General features: G+C 45.7%; 2 protein-coding genes across 2 annotated transcripts; both read left to right on the forward strand.

Moving 5' to 3' along the window:
* Positions 1 to 4,165: 4,165 nt before the first annotated feature.
* LOC130514397 (hemicentin-1-like) lies at positions 4,166 to 10,546 on the forward strand. The gene is made up of 11 exons (XM_057013939.1): positions 4,166 to 4,345; positions 5,103 to 5,369; positions 5,443 to 5,769; positions 5,851 to 6,069; positions 6,145 to 6,372; positions 6,449 to 6,712; positions 7,789 to 8,058; positions 8,129 to 8,290; positions 8,399 to 8,617; positions 8,715 to 8,957; positions 9,530 to 10,546. The coding sequence occupies exons 1-11, from the start codon at positions 4,288 to 4,290 to the stop codon at positions 9,730 to 9,732; spliced, it is 2,460 nt and encodes an 819-aa protein (XP_056869919.1). The 5' UTR covers positions 4,166 to 4,287; the 3' UTR covers positions 9,733 to 10,546.
* A 505-nt stretch (positions 10,547 to 11,051) lies between these two features.
* LOC130514401 (cell adhesion molecule 3-like) lies at positions 11,052 to 14,012 on the forward strand. Its single transcript, XM_057013946.1, has 5 exons — positions 11,052 to 11,246; positions 11,643 to 11,918; positions 12,028 to 12,345; positions 12,428 to 12,691; positions 12,925 to 14,012. The coding sequence occupies exons 1-5, from the start codon at positions 11,207 to 11,209 to the stop codon at positions 13,080 to 13,082; spliced, it is 1,056 nt and encodes a 351-aa protein (XP_056869926.1). The 5' UTR covers positions 11,052 to 11,206; the 3' UTR covers positions 13,083 to 14,012.
* Positions 14,013 to 14,120: the final 108 nt, after the last annotated feature.

Raw genomic sequence — 14,120 nt, forward strand, 5'->3', positions numbered from 1 at the left:
GATTTATCTCGACACTGCTGCCATCTAGCGGCTATAAAGAGTAATTAGGACGTGCATCCCTGAATATCTATCGGGGCGCATTTGTTTCGTCTTCATTTCTCCCACTTTATAACAATTTTTTTCTCTCATTGGATTTTTTTGGGGGCTAAAGGTGTCAAAACAATTTTGCAGGTGTACCTGGCGCCACCTGATGGTAAGAGAGAGCAAAGCCCTCTGAGACAAGTTGATTCACGTGAAGTTCTGAGGATCTGATCAGTAATCTGATGGATGGATGGATGGATGGATGGATGGATGGATGGATGGATGGATGGATGGATGGATGGATGGATGGATGGATGGATGGATGATTTGCTCTCAGAACACCATGTCGTATCCAACAAGTGGGGGAGCTATTGGTCCATTCAAATCCTCCCCCCCACTTCCCGAAGCCATTAGAATAAGGAACCTAATCTCAGTTTCCTTCAGCACCTCCCTGCAGACATGTTTGGGCTCATGAACAGATGTCACTCATATGGGAGGACTCATGCGACGGGGTCGGAGGTCACTTCATCACCACAGTCTCACCCAGATAGCGTGGGAGGAGGTCGTCTCTGTCTCATCTGGAGAAATATTTACAGTGTGCGGCTTCCATGCACAGCGCATGACATCAGCGTCCACACTCTCCAGAACAACATATGTGTCCCAGTTTTCTTCGCGGGATCGATTTCAGGCTGTCCGCAACCCCCGGCAGGTCCTGTGTGGTTTTGTTCTTAATCTTTATAAAATTCAATCTAGCTGGGCTAAATTGCACAGCTCAGTGCTTCTGTGTGAGCGTGTCCCTGTAGCCCATGAGCAGTCTTGATTGTAACACTGATGCCACCTAAATAAAGTAGAAGTGAATTGCAGCAATTAAACATTCCCACAAAGACAGCGAGGTCAAGAGATCCGTGAGAAGTTCTGTTGGAAAAGCGTAAGAGACCCTCCCTCACACAGAGGACCTGGAATCGTCTGTCAGCGTGCATCTGGCCTGTTCTGGACTTTGTTAGACTCCCTGCCGGCTGAGGGAGATGGGTAAAAATGTGATTTACTGGAAACCCCCCCCACGTTTGATGAGGATTTGTGATGCATCCTGCTCGCTGACAAACCTTTGGGTATGGCTGAGCGTAGGCTGGACCTCCTGGAAGGGGATTTCTCCTTTGACTCAGTTGTGAAATGAAAGTTTTCAGAATCAGCATCACATTGTTTTCAAGGCAATTGGCCCATTACACTGGAAAGAAGCAGGAGGAAGGAAGTAGATCATTTAGAACCATATAAGGAGGGGTAGCAACAGAAGCAAAACCAAGGCTGTGTGTCTGATGATGGCGCGGAGGCCATGTAAGCAGACCCTTTGTAAGACAGTTATTTAAAGAAAGAAAAGATTCACCTCCCCATGATCACGAGAGGTGGTCTGACTCCTGGAAAACAGTGCCCTCGCCCACACAAGAGACCCTTTTCCTGCAGTTTACAGTTTTTGACATTTCCTTGTTGTTATCTAGTTCCTGCAATCATTCTTTAAGAATGTCCCCCAGGTCGCAGATACTTTAGACAAGGAGCAACAAAGGAGGAGCGTGTTTTAATGCTGTGTTGGTTAACATCCAACATTTGTGCGCATGTGACACCACATCCAGAGATTTGCTGTGGCTTCCTTTCACCTCCTGCCCACAGGTCAAGGTCCTTAATGTCTGGAGTCAGCAGGAGATTTCATCATTTTTCTGAGTTATCATAGTGAGCGGAAGAGCTGTGTGAGTGTGTGTGTGTGTGTGTGGTTTGTGTGTGTGTGTGTGTGTGTGTGTGGTTGTGTGTGTGTGTGTGTGTGTGTGTGTGTGTGTGTGTGGTTGAGGGGGTGGGGTGGGTGAATAAAGAGCAGCTTTGCTGATATGTGGATCCTTTGGTGATCTTTGATTTGATGAGGGACGACGGCGCTACCGATGTGTGTTTGCGTCGGCCGCGTTTGATTTGAGTCTTCAATCCACGACCAAATGTTCAAACTATTGACATAAATTCACATCTTTACATTTAATGTAAATATGAAGGTTTAATCCGGTGTTGGGTTTTGAATTTAGCTTTACAAAGATGCTGGCAACGCCACAGGTACTGTAAAGCACCACATTCTTCTCTGTAGAGTCGTCTTCCTGCTGGAAGAGCGTTGACGTCAGTCCACCAAGTTAATGCATAGCCAGCAGGGGTGGTTGGAACAAACGCCCCGTTGAGTCCAGGGTGGTCCATCATGGACCAAATAAAAACAAACAGAGGTCAAAATAAAGGTCGCCCGGTGATAAAGGTGCAACGCCGTGTGTGTCTGCTGGCTTAGTACTCAGAATACAACACTAGCATCAACAGCATAAGACAGTCTCATCCTCCAGGTATTTACAGTACGATGGTGGCCATACGTTTCTTTTTGTTTGTTTTTTTGAAATCCCAACAACAATGTTTGCATCTGTGATTCTGAAACCAAAGCTGTGTATTTCACAGTCTGGAAATGTCGCCATTGAGTGTGTGCGAGCATTCCAGCAATGTCTGGCGCTGGGCTAAACGATGAAGAGGGAGGGGGGAAAACAGCGAAACAATCCTTGGCAGGGTTTCATCTTACTCAGTGTTGTGGTATGTGGGTCTTAACTCCGGTCTGTGGTGCACAGAAATCAAAGCCACTGTGTCAAAAAAAGCAGAGAAAGAGACAGAACATCTCTTCAGCGTTCCCTTCCAGCCACTCTGGTAATAGTGGAAACGCGAGTGTATCTGCCATATAGATACAGCAACTTCCTGCTCCCAGCAGCCACTGGGGCAGCTTCTCTGGTTTTTCGTCCTCAGAGCAGCGGTCGCCAGAAACCTGCAGGCTCAGCTTGATTCCAGTGTGATTCTCTCACCCTTCTTAATAGAACGGCTTCCTCATGACACCCATTGCTCACTGGGACTTTCCTTCGTGTGTCCTAAAATATTACTTACCGGTAATCATTTTCAGTTGAGGTCCAGAATGAAAAATTCCATTGTTCTTGTCATCGGAACAACAGATAAAAGGACAAAATTCTGCACCTATTGGTTAAGAATAGGGGGACAATAAGGGTTCCACCAAATATGATCTTTCTACACGACGGGGGAACTATCAAAGAGGCCAGTGTAATGTAACATTCTTGTCCCCAGTCTCCCCCCTTCCTACAGATTCCGGGAAAGCCTTTTGGGTTACTGGAACACACCAGGTTGGGATGTTGAAGCTTGGCAGGAGGCCAGCAGCAGTGCGAGCTCTGAGCGAGAACCTTCTGAATGCGCCGCGAGCGCGAGGCTGAGGCGAAACGTGTGTGTTTCTCTTGCTCTGGTCTCTGAGCAGCTGCATGACTGGAATCGCAAAGGCTTGTTTTCTTAAATGAAGCTGGCCGTTTGTCCTCCTGCCTCCCTCAGCATATCTCCTCTTCTCTCTTCCACCGCCCCCCACGCAGATGGAACGACCTTTGACCCCACTGGGATTAGAGATGCCTCGCTGTTTACTGTCAGCGTTCTTGGCCGCCCAGTTTTGGACTACGAGCTCATTGTTCTGCTCTCATTGGTGTCGGTCACAAGAGCACAAGAGGGGAGGATGTTATCACTCTGCTGTACGCTCTCCCCCAAAATCCGCTTTCATGACGACCTGTCATTTCCTCAATTAAAATTCAGTAACAATCTGAAATACAGGGCTCAGAGGAAAAGCAGGATGTGATTCAAAGTTGATATTCCAGGCTGCTGTTCACATAAAATGTCTTGTCAACACATTTTACTATAGGGAGGGTGTGCATTTTATTGCTAGGATGTAGAATAAAACATCTAACAAGACTTTGTGGGTCCAGATGACACAAAGTTTACGTTCCTGCCTGCTTAGCTCTAAATATCAAAGTGTCAAATATGTTCGCCGCAAAAACCTCCATCTGTAAATGTGTGGGTGTGACTTCATCGCTTTAGCCGCGATCAAACCTTCTTACATGTGAAAAACATTTTTCAAGGGTTGACAGTAAAAAAAATTAAAAAACACAAAACACAAAGATGGTCCCCAAATAGGTTCCTGATTACTGCTTGGACAGAAAAGCTTCCAGTCACGTGGTGGAATAAAGATCACGTTGTAAGGAGAAAAGCATCCAGGTTACAGAGAGGGTGGGGGGTGAGGAGAGAGAGTGAGAGAGAATCAGAGAGAGTGTGTCGGGGGGGGGGGTTGAAAGAGAAACCGCAGCTTCTCAAGAGGAGTAGAACAGAGCTGCGATAAAGCACCGAGGAACGTTCTCTTCTAATCGGCAGAAGACAGCTGAAATGAGTCCGGAGACATCGTGCGTCCTGATTTTCGCCGCGCTCCTCCTCGTCGCGACAGGTAGGACTTTAAGGACTGAAGTGATGAAGCGTCTTTTAATGCTGAATGTTGTACTTGACTTTTTGTCTTGTCAGATCAGCCCTTACGGGGAGTTATCTTTTTTTTAAAAAAAAAAAAAAAAAAAATCGAGACTTTCATGTGTTTCCACCACCCTCGGATTGATTCGGTATCACTTGATATTTCGAGGGAAAGAACGAACTCCGGAGTGTTATTTCCACCAGCAGGGGGCGGTGTCCACGCAGAGGCCCTGTCAGACTCACTGTTCCGTTAAAACCTTTAGATGTTTTGCAATCTTATTACTGCAAAGACCAAGACTAATCTAAATCTAGTGTATAAATAACTTCATGTTCCAGAAATCTCTCCTGAACTGGTTTAAATCCTAATACTGCTGTAACATGTGGATCTATCTATCTATCTATCTATCTATCTATCTATCTATCTATCTATCTATCTATCTATCTATCTATCTATCTATCTATCTATCTATCTGTCTGTCTGTCTGTCTGTCTGTCTGTCTGTCTGTCTGTCTGTCTGTCTGTCTGTCTGTCTGTCTGTCTATCATCTGCTGCTAAACATTGGCCAGCATTTTCTATGCATTTGTTGTAGGAAAATTGTCATTAAAAAAATACTACATAACCCCCACTGTACACTAGCTAACTATTTCTATTTGCAGTCAATTTTAACATTGACATTACTTTACTCTTTCCTCTAAACTGTCGCAAATGTGATCCATAAGCTATGCTAATGCGTTCCACAGGTGGACGCGCTCTTTGTCCCATTGAACTGAGCCCCTCCAGCGTGGTGGTGAGATATGGAGACAAAGTCGCCATCAACTGCAGCGCGCTGACAAACCAGCACCAAGGAATTGGCTGGGAGAGCACACAAGGAGGCACGGGTTTGACTAAAGTCAGCCACTTAACCTGGACTGTTGACAGGCTAACAGACTGGAGCATTTCTCCGTGGTGCTTCATATTCCATGGCACAAACCAACAATGCACCTCCGAGCCTATAATTGTGCTCTACAGTGAGTTTCATGTGTAGCGCCTGACAGAAGAGAACGACATGAAGGGTGTGCTAACGTCCACCTTGTCTTGCAGCCTTCCCAGACTCCATCCATATCAGCTCCACCGCTGGTTCTAACCGCACCATGAAAGAATCGACGGCCTATAATTTTATATGCAACGTCCCCAACGTGGCCCCCATTCGGATGCTCACTGTGAGCTTATACAGAGGGAATACAATTATCCACACCCGCACTTTTAATCATCCCACTAAAGAAGCGGTGAATCAGTCTGCTGCCATCAGCTTCGTACCGTCTAGGGAGGACAGCGGCGTCGCGTTCAAATGTGAAGCGGTCCTGGACCTGGGACCTGGAGGCCCAAAGCTAAGCAAAATCTCAGAACCGTATGAGGTTACAGTTCATTGTAAGTCTTTTGGTCTTTTTGTTTTGAAATGACACTCATTTGGATTTGTAATGTATTTATAAATGCTCCCCCTTGGTTTAGATGGACCGGTGATCCGGTGTGTTAACGAGGCCTTTGAATGGAAACCTTTGGGGGACCTGTGCAACGTGACCGGGAATCCACCCCCGCGTGTTTTGTGGCGAAAAGATGGAAATATCATCAATCCCGCTGTCCAACTGAGCCGCAAAAACGCTGGAACGTATGTCGTTGAAGCCGAGGGCGCTTCGGTTATCAGTGAAGAAATCGATCTGGCTGTGCTGTGTGAGTATCCTGCAGCCTCTAGTTTGGCGCTGCGCCCGTGCAGCACAACCAAGGAATGTTTGTTTCTGCTCCCAGATAAACCGGAGCTGTCCTGTCCAAGCGTTTACACGGTGCTGGAGCACATGCCTCACAACCTCACGTGCACAGTAGAGGGCTACCCCAAACCCAACATAACGTGGTACAAGGATGGCGAGGAGGTAGTACTTCCGGAGTACCTAACCAGACGCGATGCCGGGCAATACTTGGTCGCTGCTGAAAACATGCTGGGGAATGTCAGTGCGACAGTAGATATTACTGTCTTTTGTGAGTTACAGGGATGGGAATATCTCCGGCATCCTGGCATGATTTAGCTGGTAACGCACCGCCTCTTTGTTTTCAGACCCGCCGTCGCAGGTCGCTGAGCTTGAAGACATGGAAGTTGAGGTCGGCTCGTCTGGTTGGCTCAAGTGCTCCTCCACGGGCAACCCACGACCCCAGTACATGTGGAACTATTACCAGGCTGATAACGTGATGGAGGAAAACGACGACGGCGTCTCCCGCCTGATGATCGACAATGCTACCGCGCTCAACACGGGCTCCTACACGTGCCGCGCCTGGAACGACAGAGGAAATGACTCGAAAACAGTCAGAGTGCACGTGAAAGGTGGGGTCATGGCGTCTAAAGAATGGAGCTGGGATGCTGCCCTTGCTATGGCTGCAGCTGGTTAAAATGGCAACACGAGAGCACATGCTGAAATTCTTATTTGGGTGCAAGATGGAGGCTGTTTCCATTTACCACAAATCGTTGGTGTTTACATTAGAACTTATTTATCTGTTGTGAAAAGGCAGCTGACCACATTTATAGATGGCGTGTGTGTTGTTGTTGTACTTGATAGAAAAGTGAGGACATTGTTGGGAAGTGAGGCTGATCCTCTCAACTTCTAAGGACTGTTTGAACGTTAAGACGGTTAAGAAAGTCCTCACACAGATAGAAGTGCAAGTGCGTACGTGCGTGTGCGCGTGTGTGTGCGCGCCCACCGCCAGGGGGGGAGGGGGAAGGGTTCTTTGCATTTTCCACTGGGTTATTTGGGTTCGTCCGGTGCGTCCAGCCGTAGCCTAGCTTAGCTTCCCCTAAACACCGAGGTGGTGGCCGGCTCGTCCCCAGCGCCAGCGTCAGTCGGGCGGCCGCAGAAACGTCGCTGGCTCGGTGTGACCGGAGAGGGCCGACAGCTGTTGGAAAGCCTTCATACCGATGGCTGCTTTCAACTTTCTCCGTCTCCTTACTGTAGCGCTGCTGGCGCTTTGTAACGGAACCAGTAAGTTTTGGCATTGCGCTGTTGTTGCGGACCGATTTTTGTATATGTCAGGGGAAAAAAAGAAGTTGACCTTAAAGAAACCAAAACGTTTTATTGGTGTTTTTATGTGCCAAGTGACGAGGAGTTCACTAAAAAGATCACCGTGATACTTAGGCGGTGACTATAACTGTGACTAAACTATCATTATCCAAAGAGATAGCATTTTAAAACTGTTCTTTCACATTCGATTCTGAGGGTCCTTAGAGGCAGTACTGGTACATTTTTATGTTAGGCAAGAATGGTGGTCAAACGTTTGGTTTAAGGGAGGGCTACTTCCTTCCTGAACCCTTTTCCTGTTGCTTTGGGAACAAACACTGTCTCACTATTGAATGTGTTGTGATGTGTGCTGTTTTTATTCAAAGGTCCTTACTTTGGTGTTCCACAGGTGCCCAGCAGGAATGTCCCATTGAAATAACTCCAGAGAAAATGGTGATACCATACCAAAGCAAAGGCCAGAGTGTAACATGCAGGCCAACGACCTCCGGCTCCAGAAATATAGAAGGAAAAGTATCCTGGCAGCTACAGGATGGCAACAAAACCGGCAGTTCTGAGTTGTCTGTTGACCCCAGCAAAGACTGGGACCTTCAACCTATCTGTACTGCCACATTCAGGGGAATCGGACCGTGCAGCAAACCTTTTCATTTCACTCTTTACAGTAAGTTGCCCGGGTTGTTTCTCTTGCACCGATGATGTGTTCATTTCCTCACGCTCCATCTTTCCAACAGAGACGCCCGACCACGTCTCCATCAGAGCTGTGGACCATCTGAGCGCAGTGGTGGAGAACAAGCAGTTCCAGCTGCAGTGCAACATCACCGGTGTAGCTCCTGCCCGACACCTCACTGTTCGGTGGTACCAGGGGAACAAAACACTCCAGACAGTAGGAAAAGGTGGACAATGCGACTTAGCTTATCTTTTAGGCCCACAAATTAACAGGCGCTTGTTAAACAAGCAATGTTGAGTCTTATTTTAAAGAGAACTGACTTCTACTTCATCAGAGTCACTGCACGTGACAGGCTGCCCGAGGGAGCACGTCAGTGGCTGCGACATGAGCGTGACCCGGTCCCCGATGAACGTGTTCGCCATCATCACCCTCACTCTGGACAGAAGCGACAGCGGAACAACGTTCTGGTGTGAGGCTCAGCTGGACCTCGGCCCCGCCGGGCCACAGCCGCCGCCGAAAATGATGTCCAGTCCTCTCAACATCACCGTCTACTGTGAGTTCACGTTTCTGCTCGGTTTTGGAATTATTCTCTCTTTATAAATGGTTAACATAAAAAGCCTCTTAGCTTCACTGTGATTATTTCTCAACAGATAAGCCCACCATCAATACCACTAAGCTTCCAAAGGTAATCCCGGTGTTCCGAGGTTATCCCGAAGAGCTCATCTGTGAGGCCGACGGTCACCCACCACCAAATATCCAGTGGTCCTACAGCAAAGAGAAAGTAGCCAATGTGTCTCAAGACACGCTCCTGGTGACTGAGGCAGGTTACTACAACTGCAGCGCCACTAATGAAGTTGATTCCATCGTCCACGTGGTTGAAGTGATTTTAAAAGGTAACGACAGGCTAAACTCTCCACTGTAGAGACACGCACACCATAAATAGGACAGATATAGGCCCTTATTTTGATCTTCAGAAACTTCATCTCTGGTAGAAGGTGATGTTCTAAAGTTGGGATGGAGGTATCAGCAGGACATCGTTCGTTCTTTAGGCTATGTTAATCTCCAGAAGTCAAAGATCGGCAGGGGAGCAGGTCCTAAACGCGAGCGCGTCAGTCCAGCCGCGTAAACGCGTTTCTAAAAGTTGCGCCGTGTGATTTGTCTGAGAGGTGTGAAGCAACGATGTTTGAGTACAAAGAAAGAACCTTTTGGAGGTTTGGGTAAGTTCTGTTGAAACTATAACGCTTCTTTTTAACTTGTTGCCTGATCTTAGAACCACCACAGTCTCACAGTTAAGAGTGAGAACCTGTGGTAAAATAGTTCCTCAGACTTGCATAGTGCTTGCAAACTTTCCAGAAAAGTGCATGTGTGACGTAAACTGAAAATGGCATGACAAAAATGGAGACCCTTGCAGTTTATTCTTCAACATCCCTAACCCTGACGTGCTTCCTCTTTGATTTCATTCCAGAGGACTATCTTCCCCTCATAGCCGGACTGGTGGCAATCACGGTGATTGGTATCTCCATCGTCTTTGTCTCCATCTACTCCATCTACTACAAGAACACCAAAATGCGCCGTTACAACCTCAAAAACGCAAAGCTCAACACCCAAACCGGTAACGTGGCTCACAACAGCTGGGACTCCCAGTTTCCCATGACCAAACTGTCGTAGCAGCGTAGCAATGGGGATAAAAAGAACCACTGGTGTTAGGCTCTAAACCCTCTGCTGACAAAAAGTGAGTGGCCTTTTCTCGTTTGTGATAGTCTACATTTCCGGGAGCACAAGTAACTAGATTTTGTGAGAGGATTGCTTTTTATATTTACTACTGATTTTTATTTTTTTTTAAAGAAAATTTAAATTTTTGCAAAGACACTGCGTTTGTGAATGTTTAATGAAGGCCTTACGTTAAAAAAAAAGTATTTAAAATTCTATTTATGCTTTTCATACGGGTTCTGTTGACTTGCATTAGCTGCCACTCTAACAGGGAGTGGGTCAGTTCTTTTTTTCTTCCTCACTTCTTCTCAGAAAGTGTAAATCTGTGATAAGGGCTGCTCTCGTTGCTCCGTCTGTATCCTGATTTGCATTGTTTTTTGTTTTTTTCTGAGCCTGCTGTCTCGTCACTGTTTTCTGTAAAGCACTCTGCACTCGGTTCTGTGTCTGGGATCCTTCTCGGTACCAGGGCCCCAATTATACCACGCTGTGTCAGGCTCTGGCTTTATGGAACAAATTGTGACGACAAGAATTCTTGTTGTCACCAGCAGTATTTAATAAAAATCCTGCATTTGTATTTATTTATAAGAAAAAGTAAATGTGGAACAAATTCATTTTGAATCTGGACTGCAGACAAATATAAATGCTGGAACTTCATAAAGGTCCTACCTTTGAGATAAAGGTAGGATGACATTAAATTTGTGAATACAGCTGTAAATATGTGACTTCATGTAAAACATTATTTTAATATTAAAAGTGTTATTTTAAAGAAAAATAGCTTGGTTGTGTTTTTTTCTTCGAGTCTCTGCAACAGACATAAAACCATTTCTACTGAGATAAACACTTCTAGATGATACTATTTTTTTTACTAAGAAATGTAGTTAACACGTCGGTTGGTCACCGCCCACCATGGGGCGCCGTGTCTTGCGTTCTCGTCTAAACAAACTAGTTTTTTTTAAAGCAAATTTGATTGAACCTTTGATCAACAGTCATACAAATTCATTATTATATTTTATTATGAATTGCCTACTTTGCAAAATAAGGGGTTGACGCCAGATAAGGGGGAGATAAGGTTATCAGATTATTACCCCTCGCACAGTATTATAGCTAACAATGTATGAACAGTTGCGTCATCTGGGCAGTAACGCTATTAAAAGAGCAGTTTACTAGTTTGAAAAGATATTGATACGGTGGCAACATTTCGACACGTTCTTTTTTTGTTTGCTTTTTGTTGGGTTTTGTTTGTTTGTTAAATGATTGTAATACCAAAAAGTAGAAAGCAACAATATTTTACGAGTGAGACGTGAACGCGCCACCAGATCTCAGTGGACAGGTGTGGAGCGCGCGAGCAGTGCTTCGCTTCGGGGACGCGTTCTGAAGTTACTGTCGCCGTCTCGAACTTAAAAAAGGGGGGTTTCTCCACACCGACTCCATTATGTTGGTGTTCATAATGGTCTGCTTTATGGCGCTTGCAGGTAAAATGTTTCTTTGCCGTTGCTCTGCGGTTCTGCTAACAGTCTCCTCTCTGAAGCCGATCCCCGCCCAGTGGGATCGGGCCTGGTCGCGTTTGTTCTTTAGCGAGGGGATTAAAGTTCTCTTCTCTGGAGATTTCCTGACCTTATTCACATAAACTTTAACTTTTAGATCTACGCAATAATACGACGTGTTGTTTCCCACATTCCCTTCTTTTTCGTCCTGATTTAGAATCGCAGCGTGGCCCTAGTTTCACTTTCTTTTCGGGGTGGATTGCAAACAGCCTTGTTCTATTCAAACACTATAAATCCTAAAGTGTGAACTTTGTAACTGCCTTGTGCTTGTCTTTTCCTTGTCTGCTTGCACCTTGAGCTTTAATTTCTATTCTGGATTTGCAGGAAAACACGCGGGTTCCAATTGCCCCGTTGAGTTAAGCCCCCCCAGTGTAGTGGTGAGATTCAGAGACCCCTTGTGGGCCAACTGCGAAGCTTTAACAGACCAGATCCAGGGAATGGGCTGGGAGGCTTCACAGGAAGGGAAACCCCTCACACCGGGGGTCACCTCTCTGGCCTTGGACATAAAGATGGTGACAGACTGGGAATTGAGAGCATTTTGCTTCATCAACAAGCCTGTTGGTGCTCAGTGTGTGAGAGAATTACCGATCACTGTTTACAGTAAGTTCTGAACTACATTTTTACTACTACTTTTTACTACTTTTACTAATAATGATAAAGCAACTTCGTGGACATTGTGGCATCTCTCTGTCTCTCTTTTCCTCCACAGAAACGCCAGATAATGTACTGATGTCGGATATTTCCGGCCCCCTTGTCCAGGGCCGACAGTTTCAAATGCGGTGTGATGTTTTTAATGTGGCACCAGTGAATAAACTTTCTGTGCGCTGGTATAAGGGAAGCGAGCGTGTCAAGACGGAGACCTTTCCTGGCACGACTCTAAAGCCGGTCAGTGAATCATCCGTCCTCACTCTGTCTGCGCATAGAGACGATCACGAACAGTCCATCTGGTGCGAGGCAGCGTTGACCTTTGGGCCAGGGACAGATATTCCTGCCAGTCAATCACAGGCATACAAGATGGAAGTGCTGTGTAGGTTCTTAATTCTGTCCTACCTTATAAATGCTGTTCTTTTTATTGGACTGCGTTTTAATAATTCCTCCTCGCTCCTCAGTTCCTCCAGCCTTCTCGAATGCCACAGATGAGGAGCACGAGCTCCGAGATGGAAGCCCACTAATTCTAAATTGCAACGCTTCGGGAAACCCTGCGCCAGTGTACAGATGGACCTTCCCAGATCCCATACAACTGATGATCAGGAATCAGACCACACATCTACCTGTTCTGATGCCGATTCCCGAGCTTCCAGGCGTCTATAAGTGCAAGGTCTCGAATTCTCTGGGCACCGCAATCAAATCTTTTACTGTCATCGAACCTGAAAGTAAGACATTCTAACCAAACCCAGCTTCTTTTCTCCGTTATCCTTGATGTTCCTCATCCTGTCATTCCCATCATTCCTTGGTGCTGTTAGCACGGCTGCGATTTTAGTGACCGTGTTTTTTGTTGTAATTTTTAACCTAACGTGTGTTGTTTATCAGACAGATAGCAACTCGTCAGACCGGTCTGAGCTGATGAGCTGAGGCAGGAAATAACTAAACCTCTCGTCTCCCGCAGGGCACCGCAGCACCTTTGCAGCCATGGTGGGAGCATTCGTGGTCGCTGGGATCTTGCTCGCCATCGTTGCCATTTATTTTGTTACCCCCGACGGTACTTTTGCTTTCAACAAAGGCAGCTATCAGAGAGGACGGCCCACCTCATCAGGACCTGTATGAGACTTGTTTTTTTTTTTTCAAACACAACTCTACATGATGGTGCTTGTTTTTGCTGGGTGGAGAAACGTATGGTATCAATTTCGTATCTCTTAAAGAGGCAGGCTGTGTCCTGCCCATTCATTCGTGTTTCGTCAAGCTCATTTTGCCACTAATTCAATGTGATGTATGTTTTGAAATATGCCACAGTTGCATGCACTAAAAATCAGGTTCTTCATCTGTTGACGTTAAAGCTGCATATGAATGTGAGGGGTCACTTTTATTATTTGCCATTCTTTTGCCCCGTCTGGTACATGTGTCAAACTGTTGACTTATTTGCAAAACCACCGACTGAAAGAAGTGAGCGTAAAACCTTGCGGCGTTAACACTCTGCCCTTTCCTGGGAGGCTGTGCAGCGTTGCATAATACACTACTAACTGCATGTGAGTTATTCTGAACCTCTTTATCGACCTTGAAAAGGCTGAATAAGCAGAGGAGGTCATGCAGCAAAAGAAAATGACTAATAGGACACAATGTGATTTTTTTTTTTCTTAAATTTGTGTATTGAAATTGTGCAGCACTTAAGTGAACACCTTTATTTTAGCATTTTTATTGACGATCATCTTTCAGCAGGAGTACAAAGATTCATTATTTAATTTTGTTACTTTTATTGTTAAATTATGCAAAAGGTACAAGTGGATGTTTTTAATCAACGTCCCTTGGGCAGCACTGTTAACTTCCCTACAATGTTGTATTGTGCCTCTTTATGTTGATTTTCAGGAGTTTTCTTGAATTTTCCGGACTGTGACTCCTTCTTCATACACTATTATAAAACGGTTAAAGGGGGCTGTCATTTCTGATGGCGATGCATTCGTGTGTGTGTGTGTGAACAGCTTGTAGGAATTCATTTTAAAATAAATCCAGGTCCTGTGTTGGGGAGACGCCAACATAAAATGTGTTTTTCCTGTTTTTCTTTTGTTGTTTATGTATTTAGGTGGGTTCACAGCATTCTGAATGACTTTACACACGCTGGGCCTGCAATACTGATTAGCAGCGAACAAA

Source organism: Takifugu flavidus, chromosome 18, assembly GCF_003711565.1.
Source record: "Takifugu flavidus isolate HTHZ2018 chromosome 18, ASM371156v2, whole genome shotgun sequence".
In the NCBI taxonomy this organism is placed as follows: Eukaryota; Metazoa; Chordata; class Actinopteri; order Tetraodontiformes; family Tetraodontidae; genus Takifugu; species Takifugu flavidus.